Consider the following 12,146-nt stretch of genomic DNA (forward strand, 5'->3'; position numbering starts at 1 on the left):
GTGAGGTAGGTACGAGAACATTATTTTTTCACATTTGATTAAAATAAAAGTTATGGGATCTCGTTATTTTTAATGGTCGAATATCTTCTTTTCTCGTTTTTTCCACAGTTATGGAATACATACACTGAAAAAGTTTTTAATTTATACCTTTCTTTAACTTTTAATTAAACCATACTATCGAAGCTATATCGAGCACGAGTATCATAAGATTAAGTGTTGATAAATAATTAACATTACTTGTGCCTAGCCTGTTTTATATAGATCTTTATTATTTTGGCAGAGGAAGAACCAATAGGTTCGCGTCACCCAATACTTCGACACGATTGTGACGTATCGTCTATTGTATGTGTATTCGAAACATTGTATATGTTCGTCTATATCATATGCATGTATTGCTTTTTGGATGCGTGTGATTTCGCGTCACCGACATATTTCGGTCATAATAGTAAGTGTAGTAACGACACGGTTTTATAAGTTTAACGTGTCTTTCTGTGTGTGTGTTCTTTCTTAGCTCTATCTGTTGAAAATCAATCTAAGAAGGAACAAAAAAATTTCAGCTGCCTCAATGTGGGTATCAAATTAAATGGCTTGAATAATAAAAAAATGTACACTATATTGAAAATTGTGTTGTCGATTATTTACTATGTGAAATAATGAAAATAAAAACCTGCGCTGTACAATAGTGTGTTGGTAATTAAATAATTTTTTTTTTGTAGGAAATAAATGATAAAAACAAAGTTTTAACGTTTTTCGAAACACACGATTCCATTGTTTTAAGTAGTTCTGTCGGCCAATTGCGATAATCGGAATGTAATAAACACAAGTTTCCCAATCGGCCCGCAGATAGTTTTATTTCGTATCTATGTTTCGACGCTTCGATCTTTCAGTTATTTTTATACAGGTTCCTATTATTAAACGACGCAATTTTTCTTGGCCCCTTCACAGTTAAACAGAGCCAAATATAACTGACTCATACTATATATCCTTGCTAATAAACACGTTCTACTACTTACCTACCTTTCTTTCAAAGTAATTTGTTAAGTTTATTTTAATTGTAATGGAAGAGTGGAACTTTCTGACGCATACTCTATTCTACTCTACTCCGATATATTTATTTCACTTTGCTTCTTATCGAAATAACGACTAAATATTATATATATATATAAATATAGGTATTTATATATTATACCACCCAACATATCAAGACAAACTTTTAAGTTTATTAATTACTTCCTATGTAACATTACTGTGCTTTTACTCATACTATATTTTTTTATCGCATAAAAAAAAATTGACCCGCATAATCACAATGTTTATCTGCACCTACTGACTGGCAGCTATCCGCAACCTTGTCTGCATAAGATAACCGCGGAATATAAAAAAAATAACACTTTATCTTTAGCTAGTTCCAATGGTACTCGTTAAGTATACGTAGGTATTTATTATTAAGTATAAGTGTTTCATAGCTAAACCTACCTCTAAATAACCGGACAGTCGAAGGTATCTGTGATTATTCTAAACGGAATAATACTTATAGTAAAAAACTGCTAAGTCCCCTATCAAAACACGACATTATCAAAGTCGGTACTGTACCTATATTTGACATCTGTTTAGCTGCATTCATATAGATACCTCTAAGGAAGTCGAGATGAGTATTCACGACCTCGTTGGGGTGAGTGTGTAAGAAGCGCGCGCTCCAAAGGGGGTCGCCGTCAATGACGTGACCTACGTGACAAGATAGCTGCGTGGAGAACCCACCGTCCAGGACCACGATGTGGGGGGGCTCGAGCCCATCCTCGTGTGTAGGTGTCATATTACGAACCTGTAAAAAGATAAGTGTATTAATTTTCCATGGCATTACATTAAATTATTAAATAATTTTTAAGCTTGGTAAAATTATAATTAACCTTACATTTATCCTAATATATCCATCTCAATCTCCCGTAGGCTACTTTTTAGAAGTTTCCCTTCTGCTGTGTGTGAATTGCACATGATATATTTTTTTAATACAAAGAACTAGGTTCGATTCAATATAGGCCATTGGCTTCGGGCGACGCTTTATACAACACGCTGTATTACAGTACACATGATAAATTAAACCGAACTCCCGTATCATTAAGATTATCAATAAATAGTGAAAACTTTAGCGTGCTTGAGATCTAATTATAATATTATTAATTTATCCATTGTAACAATTTATTTTATGCTGTTTGTTTTCCAAATATCCAAAAAACGCTCTTATTTCAAATCTGTTTTCCGGGAATCCATACGTTGTTTTAAAGAAATAGTGGTTATTATTATATAAAACAAAACCATAACACCAGATGTGATCTTTACATGACATATAAGGTAAAATAAGATCGTCATCGACCCTATTTCACCTTGAATACTATATATGGTACATTCGAAATAATGACATTATTGATAATAATATTAAAACAATCAGCCAAACACTTTCCTACATAGATACTCGTATTAATGTAACGTTAGGTCGAAATAAATATACATAACTTGAAATATTATACTTAATAATTTATCTAAATCTTGTAAAGAGAGAGCAATTCATTCCCAAGCTTTTTATCGTTTAAGTTATCCTTTATATTATAAAAGGATTTTTTTTATAAACTTTGTAGTTTGAGAGACATCTCATATATTTCATTCTCTCAATTTTTTTTTATAACAGTTTATTTATTTTATTATTTTAAATAATATACTATTTCCCTTGAGTGGAATACCATTTTTATATACCTAGCCTAGTAAACTACACAAGGAGTTTATTTTTACTTCTAAGCATATTGTCAATATCCTAAATAAAAAAATATCCTATGAAATATCCTTCCGTCCTCCTTTCTATTTGACCTTGTAAAGATAGATTGCAGTTTTACATATTTGGTTTTGCGAGGCTTGTATTGTACTAACACGTGTTTTTCATGTTTACATGAGGCGGTATGCTGTTATCAGTAGATACCTACCTACACTAAACTTATCTGCGCCGTCACTCGATGAACGCAAATCTGCATGCAACATTGTAACATCTTTTCTACCTACTTTTAAGCGGCTTCTCTCTATATCCTCTTAGAACGTAAAAGACCTATAAATAAAGATTGCAAACGATTTCTACACGCGTTTGTTACAGCTCCGTACAACAGCAGGTTTTCGAAGCTACCAATGTTTCAGTATCTAGCGACTGAACTATCGATCTACCGAACCAAATTATTCAAAATTGATAGAACTGTAGAAAATTTTATCGTCATGTTTGGCTTTTTAAATCTAAATTTAGGAAATTCAACCGATTTTCTCTAAAATTTTACATAAAATCATCATAATCAAGTAATTCGGGGTGACTACCTACTATTAAGTTAGGCCCCCTTTTTTACTCGGCTAAGACCTTTCACGTCACGGCTGCTGTTGTGCTGCTCGGGCCCGTGCGATCAGTTAAGCTTGAGCGACCATCGGTACTCTATTCTCACTGCAACAATTGTGCCTATGAAGTTGACAGTTCAACTCCTGTTAGATACGCAGAACACTTTTTAACACCCGAAGCTAAAACAATGTGATTTGTGTGGGTGTGTGTATGTTTGATGAAAAAAGGTGGTGATGGCCGCCACCACAAAATGGCGAATTACATTTTTTTTCACAACTACCCTCAGTATGGATGTGAAATTAAATATTGAAAATCGGGGGATTTTAAACGTTTAATTTCCTACGAACTCTTTATGAATTATTTATATATATTGGTTTGTTTTATCTTTACTTTGTGTACCACCCACTGTACATTTAACTACAAGTTTACGGTTAAGTTGTCTTTAAGAGATCACATTGACTAGTAAGCCGCTTTTGCGACCTACCAATAGGTATGAACTGTCTTTGTTTTCTTATATTATTTATTTGTGTTTTATTGCAATAAAGTTATTCTAAAAACTATCTATCTTTTCTCAAATATAGTTCAACGGGTACATACCACGATAATATTTTGGATTTGTCGATATTTCGAGCCAGTTGCATTGATCGTGGTCACGACGGGACAAGACGGGACAAGAAATGTTGTTTAACCACGGAAATCTTAGTTTAAAATCTTAAGTAACTATCAATCTATCTATTTTTACAATTCGTTCGTCCATCGTGCATTTATTGACTCGATATCGGTTCAAACAACGTTTCAACGACATCTCCGGAGTACGTCCACCGTCACCAAGTTATCAACTAGACGATCGACGAGTAGCAACGCCTTGACGACGAGTGGTCAGGCTGCAGCAGGATGGACAAGTCGTCGATTGTTTTCACATTTTTTTAAACTTGCTCTCTTTTTGTGCATTAAATTGGTTGGAGTTGTCGAGTCCATAATCCATATGTCTTCACCCGGCTACATCACGGCCACAGTACCATCCAGCACATACCATTGATATTATATATTTAGTGGTAACTAATCCGTGACGGCACCGTTTACAAGCAACCCGTGTGCAAGTGAAAATAGCCAAAGACTTCAAAATTCTAGTGCCTCGCTCACATTCTTTAAGACTAATGACATGATCGATTTCCTTAAAATAGATCGGAATGATATTAAACATTGAACAGTCAAACCGACCGGGACCCCTCGCTATTTGTTATCTTGCAATTCAATCTCTCACAAACTGTTTGATTCTGCCGAGTACCCGCGTTGTACTTAATTTAAAATATAATTGAATGAAAATCATTATATAACAAAGTTTAGGCTCGGTGGGCGTAATTGACTCGAAGACTATGGTCATCTACTTAAAAATTATAGGAAAGAAAACATTTTAAATAGGATAGCTAAAGCAAAATTCGATCTATGTGAGAGTACTTACCTAAATAGCAAAAGAACTACCTTATTCAGTTTTTTTCCGACAGTTGCAAAGGGGTGGCCACCCACCATACCTATACAAAATATAAATGACAACTGTCGCTATCAAATTATGCGTTTTTTATGAAGATAAAGAGCTGGCAACTATTTGGAAAAGTTAGTGAATCGGGCAGCTCTTATCACTGCCACCGTTGCTCCTAGGAATCTATTTAAACAGTTTCATTAAGAAAGGGGGTACAGACGCCTAAAACTCGATTTAGAGGACACATTGTATTTTAAAGTAACCCTTTTTTTTCTTTATTCGTTTATAAACTTTCCTATACCTATCTAATAGACTTTTCATCATAGTCAGTACATTATGTGAGCGTGTTTGAGATGAGAAATATCATTTTTTAACGTTTGTACATTAATTTATCTGAGTATCGGTTCCTGGAAAAAGTTTTCAAACAATTATTTTCCTGGCAACATATAGCGTACACTTCATGCATACATAAAAGCACTGCACACCCTGAAGTTTTTATATAACACGTATTAGGGAAGGATTTTTAAATTTTATACCATAGCTAATATAGCTCAGTACTTCGTGATACACGAATATTCTATTTATACGCGTAACACAACCTAAAATGATTAAGAAAGTATAAACCTCTACGTGCCTATAAGATTAGGCCTATAAGTTAAGAAAAAAAAGCTAAAGAAAGGAGAATTCTAAGAGAAATCTTCATATAACAATGCCCAAAGGCCATTTGCCTATGTAGTTTTAATATGTACTAGATGTACTTAATGTTGGGCTATAAGTGCATTTTCGGAAAGATAAGTTTTCGGTAAGATAAAGTATTTCATGGTTAAATATCAACATAGGTACAACTACAAAAGTATATGTGCCAACATAGGTACAACTAAAAAAACACTAAACAAAATTGTGATCAGCTTGAATAAATAAATACAAGCGAGCAAACTGTAGTTGTTTTTCGCTACAGATTTAGAAACCGCAACATCCACTTAGGTCTGTGACCTATGATATCCTGGTAAATTATGAACGAATTTAAAAAGCTAGTTCGTATGCTGAATTCGACTTCGCCTTCGATAAATAATTAACTAGATAAATAAGTTCTCCACTTGCTATTTTCGTAAGTAAACCAATTGTATGCTCATCGTCCGTGAAAACTGGCAAGGTGCGCGACAACTCACAGACGTTGGGTTCCATACCAAAATACCCCAAAAAACCTTAGATTTTTGCTGTTTTATGCTGGACGGACAGCGGCGGTTTAGTATAGGTCCCGTTCACACCCTTCGGACACGGGACCAAAAAAAGCAATCATGATCATCACTTCAACCATCGTCTTTTGTCCCCAGGGTGTTCAAAGATCGACGGTCCTGGGCCGGCTCTCAAGAAATCTCAGGAAAAAGCAATAAATGTAACGAAATAATAAAAACTAAATCAATAAAAGTATAATATCGATGCCTACCTACTTACTTAAAATGAGATTTAAGTAACTAGGTATCGACATTATAAGTTGTAATCAGTATTTTCTTACTCGTAAGAGATAACTAATAATATAGACAAAACACAGACTCGTTTTGTAAGGGAATGCATTTCTAGAACATTATCGATAGACCCTTGAACTATTAATAATGTTTTAGTAATGTTGCGTCTTCTGTAATGTGTCTCATCAATTTAACTTGACTTTTATTATTAAAAACATTCCTGTAGACTACTGTCTGGATCGTTTACCTAGATTTATATGAATAGTTTCAGCTCACTTCGAGCTCTGTTAATTAGGAACGTGAAATATTGAGATGTTTCAAAGTCTGCTTTCGCAGTGTAATGCGATCAATATGAAGGGTTCGCAGATGAAATGAAATTGAGGGCGCGCTTTCATTGACAAAGGCAGTTATTAGTTCTACCGTACAAAAGCGTGAGAACTTTGGTCTTACTTTTGCTTGCTTTTCGCGGATATAAATCATATCTCATTATTCTCCAACCAAAACCCTGTAATTTAGAAATACCTACAAGAATATTAAACTTTTTTTTATTTTTTTAGTAATAATTGACGGACCCACAAATGTCAAGTAGAAAACCATTGCCTTTAAACAAGGCAACAATCCGTGTATCTTTTAATATAATGCTTAAAGTCAAAAAAAAAATCGCTTATCAAGGCTTCATACTTAGCGATAAGCTTTATGTAAATGTATTATTCAGTAAAACTAAGATTTCCAAAAATAAGGGTATTTGTAAAGCAAGCCAGTAGAAAACTTGCTGAGCTTCTCTATTCGCATTCGCTAAACAAAGGGCCATACGTAGATACCTAATCAACTACAAAAATATTGGTCTAGTTGGTATATAAATATCACATCCAAGTTTGACAGCTAGGCTCTCTCTCTGGTCGTTCCTTCATTATTAAAGATCATGGTCCTGGTGAGATCTTAACTTCGAGTGGGTAAACTGTCTCCATCGGCTTCTGTTGGAGTCCATATTGGCAATTTGATAAAAGCGGGACGAATTTGATTCTTTCAACTGGTCAATCTTTTCGTTGGAACCGGCCTCTAGGTCTTTTGCTTTTTGTGTTGCCAAATGCAAAAATTAAGATTATTTATCGTTTTCAAAGGTAAATACATCAATAAGATAAGTATTTTTACTATACTGTAATAAGTTTATTCGATTTCTGTATATTTGTCTACATCTGAATTGGCAACATGTTTAGTATCTTAACGTCCCTCCTGCCACTTTCACTTTTTTCTCACATTACCTTAGTGACTCAGGTGGGTGTTGCGGCGCCTAAAATATTGTTGTCACCAAAAAACGATAATTTAGCACCTAAAATTCCACTGGTCTTAGCGACTTTTCAAGTTTTCGTGTACTGATTTATGATTCATTAAGATCTTCTAAGACTTATTGCTACTTCAGTATTTCATGATGAAGGTCGTGGAATGAAAATAAAAAAAAGATCTGGATTAATTAAGAAAATTACGTGCTCACAAGAAATGACATCTAGGGAACGAATATCGCAAAAATACTTTAAATGGTTATAACGCGGCATGAATTAAATATTTTAGGTTTTATTTGTTACTTGGGTCCTGATTATCTTTGTTATCACAGTCTTGAGATACTACCACAATTATTGAGGGGAGAAATGATTGATTTTGACACTTTTTCGTACTGCTGGTCCAGTATCTTGTTTGAAGAAGTGTCCAAGTTTTGTGTTATTAAATTTCAAGTTGGTACCTACATCATAATTCATCATCATTACCAACACTCCACAGGGCACGGATCTCCTCTCAGAATGAGAAGGGTTAAGGCCTGGCCATCTGTGGATTGGTAGACTTCACATGCCTTTGAGAACGTAATGGAGAACCCTCTATCTATCTATCTTGTAATGAGGCCCGCTTCAGCGGATGCACTTCGACTCTCCAGGATCTTTTGTGCTCATGGAGAACCCTCAGTCATGCATATATCCTCACGATTAATTTATTTACCGTCAGAGACACTTGCCGGGGTTCGAACTCAGCCAAAAACCCTAACCGCTAGGCATCGTTGACCGGCTAATCTAAAAACTACATATGTTAAATTTTAGATCAATTCAAGCATTTACTATATGTACCTACTAGCTATTGCCTGCGACTTCGTCTGCGTTTGATTTTGTTTTTTGATGTGGCCATTAAATTTAGTTGTAGATCTAAAACAAAATTAAAGCATTCAGTATCGCTAAGCCTTAAATGAGGGGTTTGCTGCTGTCCGCTGGGGAGTTCTGTCCTCTATCTCCAACCACAGCTTGGGCAAAATTAAACACATATTTTAACCTCTATAGTAAAAAAATATTTATTTAAATCGGTTATAGGTAATTTGTCGGTGTTATTGTGTAAAATCGTCAAACACTCATCCCCTCTCCCAAAGGAACCGAGCTTAATGTCGGGATAGAAAGTATCTTACTTCTAACACTTCCAAGAATATGTGTACAAAGTTTCAGGAGGATGGGTTAAGTAGATTTTGCGTGAAAGCGTAACAAACAAACTTACATTGACATTTATAATATTAGTAGGGATAGGGATAGGGATGTGTGTGCGAGTTGTGATCAAAAAAAGACCCGTACCTACAAGTAAGTAATAGAGGTGGTACTTACCTATTTTTAGTTCCTAAATCCTAATACAATCTGTTCTAAGTAGTATGAGAAGTTAAATTATTAAAACGCTTATATCGGTCACCTATTTCCGATTGGGGTGACCACAGTGGCCACAAATAGATTTTTATCGATCACATAATATTTCTTTCGTTTGACTCATTCGGTCGAAAAAAGGATTAAATTGATGAAAATTTAGTAATTTAGCACCTGTGAGATGTATCTTATGCTTTATGATGGATTATAGTGTGCACCGATTTATTAATTTATTTGCATTCATGTCCTAACATAGTCGTGAGACCACGTCACGGCATAGCAATAAAATAAGTTTTATTCCCATTAACACTATTTCAGTCTTAGAATTCTAATTGGTGTATATCATCATATCCGTTACCGGCCCAGTACAGTGCACGGGTCTCCTCGGTCGTCGTCATCGGTCCCACACTGTGGGAATGATGAACCCAGTGCGAATTGATGGAGTCAACACACCTTTGAGAACATTATGGAGGACTTTCGGGTTTCCTCACGATATTCATTGTTGAAGCAAGTGATATTTTAATTGAAAAGATTGAGGTGCGTGCTGGGAGTGAAGTCGAAGTCCTACCCACTGGGCTATCTATCACTGATTCGGTGTTAGTAAAAATAAATATTGACCACAACAAACTATTTTTCTTTTTATTTTTACCTCGCTAGCCCTAGACTGCAATCTCACCTGGTGGTATATGATGTTGCAGCCTAAGATGGTAGCGAGCTTACCTGTTTGGAGCAGTTATATTAATCCAATATATATATATATATATAAATATAAATAAATATACTACGACGATACACACATCGCCATCTACCCCCAGCCTTTTTTATGAATATAATACACATAAATAGTTATAATATACAGATAAACACCCAGACACTGAAAAACATTCATGTTCATCACACAAACATTTTCCAGTTGTGGGAATCGAACCCACGACCTTGGACTCAGAAAGCAGGGTCGCTGCCCACTGCGCCCCTCTGCCGTCAATACCTCATAGTTACCAATAAGTAACTACGCGACATCGTACCGGAACGCCAAACCGCTGAGCGGCACGCACATCTGTATCCGTAGGATGCTACCGAACAAGCAACGGCCTGCCACCCGACTAGAGAAAATTCAGAAATTATAAATTCCCAAATAGCCTCTGCCAAGATACGAACCCGGTACCTCCAACTAAAATCACAGCGCTCAACGCTACGCCAGAAAGGTCATCAAGATAGGTAGGCACATATTAAATAAATTCTAATATGTAATGCTTCGTTCTAATTTCTTTTAAACCAACCTGAGCATCTATCAAATGTTTTCTCATTATTTTAAACTCGTATTTACATAGAAGATCCTAAAGGGCCTTGCAATTTATCAACGCCTAGCTTAAGCCATCCGATCAAGAAATCCAAAGTTTTTCTGAAGTTCCTCAAGTAGAGATACCCTAATGTCACCGCGAAGGGAATTTTAAAACTTCCTTATCCCTACAAGGGTTTACAAAAATATTTGTCATATGAGTAGGTAGGTAGGTACATATGGACGAATTGTTGAATTGTTAAAACATAATGTTTGTAGATTTTTAGTTACAACAGATGCGGAAGAAAGACACCCGGAATTAAAAGGTAAATTAGAAAAAAAAAATCTTTAGGGTAGCCATTGAATGCAATTTCACAACGATACAATCTGAGATGGTAGCGGGTTGACTTTTCAGTTGTAAGGCAATAATATTAAACCGAACAGAACAAATTTGGAAATTATAATTACCCAAATTGCCTCTGTCGGGGATCGAACCCGGGACCCTTCTACTTAAAAGACCACATCACTCACCACTACGCTAGGAGCCTACCCTAACTTAGGATGAGTGAGGTTAATAAACCCTACATAATTGTTATGATCACTGGTTACTTATAACAGATGCGAAGACGTTTGCCACATAAATATAAGAAAACTAGTAGGTAGGAAATACGTGTTTAAAATAAAAATTGGGTATACTGTTTGCTTGAGCCTTGAGTGATGGTTGCAATTATCGAACGATCTATAATAATGCATTTCTTAGCTCCTTAAATTAATAAAACTATATAGATAATAAATAATACATGAACTCTTTCTCAATTTTCAATTTGATATTTGCAAACACGAGTCCAAAATACGTAATGTAACCGTTCTATTAATAAAGACCTTTACTACAAGTGCTTATTTAAAATAATTTATTATTAAAGTAGCCCATTCCTTTCCTTTGTTAATATAAAAGTAAATATTCGTAGCACTCAGTAGCGTAGGTGGACGAATTATTACGTTGAGTTCAAAGCAACCTTCACTGTTGCCATGAATTATATACGTTCAGATAAATAAAAACACATGGCTATAATGGTCGAAAAATCATGTTACTTCCCATAAATAATAAAAATATATACTCACTTTATAAATAATTAAACAATTCAAACACCAAACGAAATATAAGTAGGTATTGCAACTATGTCTGTTTTGATCTCATTGTAAAGCGACGCTCTAACAATCACTAAAACGCGTATCGCACGTTGTACCTACAACAGCACCACACTCACACTGAGGTTAATCATTATCTCTACGGACAAAATGAATAAAAATATTTATTTTAAGGGTCTCTCCCACAGGCGTGTTATTATCGGTCTATAATATTGGATGCGGTATTGTGATATCTGTTTTCAGTATCTATATTTAATAATAGGACTACCACGAATTTACGCACTACAGCTATAAGGACATAATAGTAGGACTCTTGCGTTGTCCGTCCTGTAATATTCTAATAGAACTTACTCACACCTGAGTTAATAACGTTATGGTGCCTACCTCAAGAACGTGATCTGCACACACGTTAAGCGAGGGTAACATAGCGGCGTCCACCGTTCTTAGCAGCTTTTTTTTTAAAGCGTTGAAACGAACGTTGAGCGAGCGCTCGAGCAAGAGTCTTGTGACTGTTGGCTTGCAGTACTCACTATTCAGACATAAAACAAACAGAACTCAGGACAAATAAAATTAAGCTCTTGTGGTGTGTAATATCGAACGACAAAAAACAACTGTCTGGCCAATAATCGAGACGCATTTTCACAATAACGCATTCGACATTATCGCCCGATAATAAAGTGCGTGTGGGGAAGAGCCTTTATGTGCGACAAACAACATCATTTAATAATTATTACTCGTTACT

General features: G+C 35.3%; 1 protein-coding gene across 1 annotated transcript in view; it reads right to left on the bottom strand.

Annotated features, from left to right (window-relative positions):
- The window catches only part of LOC120637124 (homocysteine S-methyltransferase-like), a 33,518-nt gene extending 21,982 nt beyond the window's left edge, over positions 1–11,536 (bottom strand). Inside the window, exons 1-2 of the mRNA XM_039908782.1 lie at positions 11,378–11,536; positions 1,633–1,822 (exon numbers count right to left, since the gene is read on the bottom strand). Coding sequence (XP_039764716.1) covers positions 1,633–1,813 — 181 coding nt within the window. The 5' untranslated portion in view covers positions 1,814–1,822; positions 11,378–11,536. The remainder of the gene's footprint in view (positions 1–1,632; positions 1,823–11,377) is intronic.
- Between the last annotated feature and the right edge of the window lie 610 nt (positions 11,537–12,146).

Source organism: Pararge aegeria, chromosome 3 (assembly GCF_905163445.1).
Source record: "Pararge aegeria chromosome 3, ilParAegt1.1, whole genome shotgun sequence".
Classification (NCBI taxonomy): Eukaryota; Metazoa; Arthropoda; class Insecta; order Lepidoptera; family Nymphalidae; genus Pararge; species Pararge aegeria.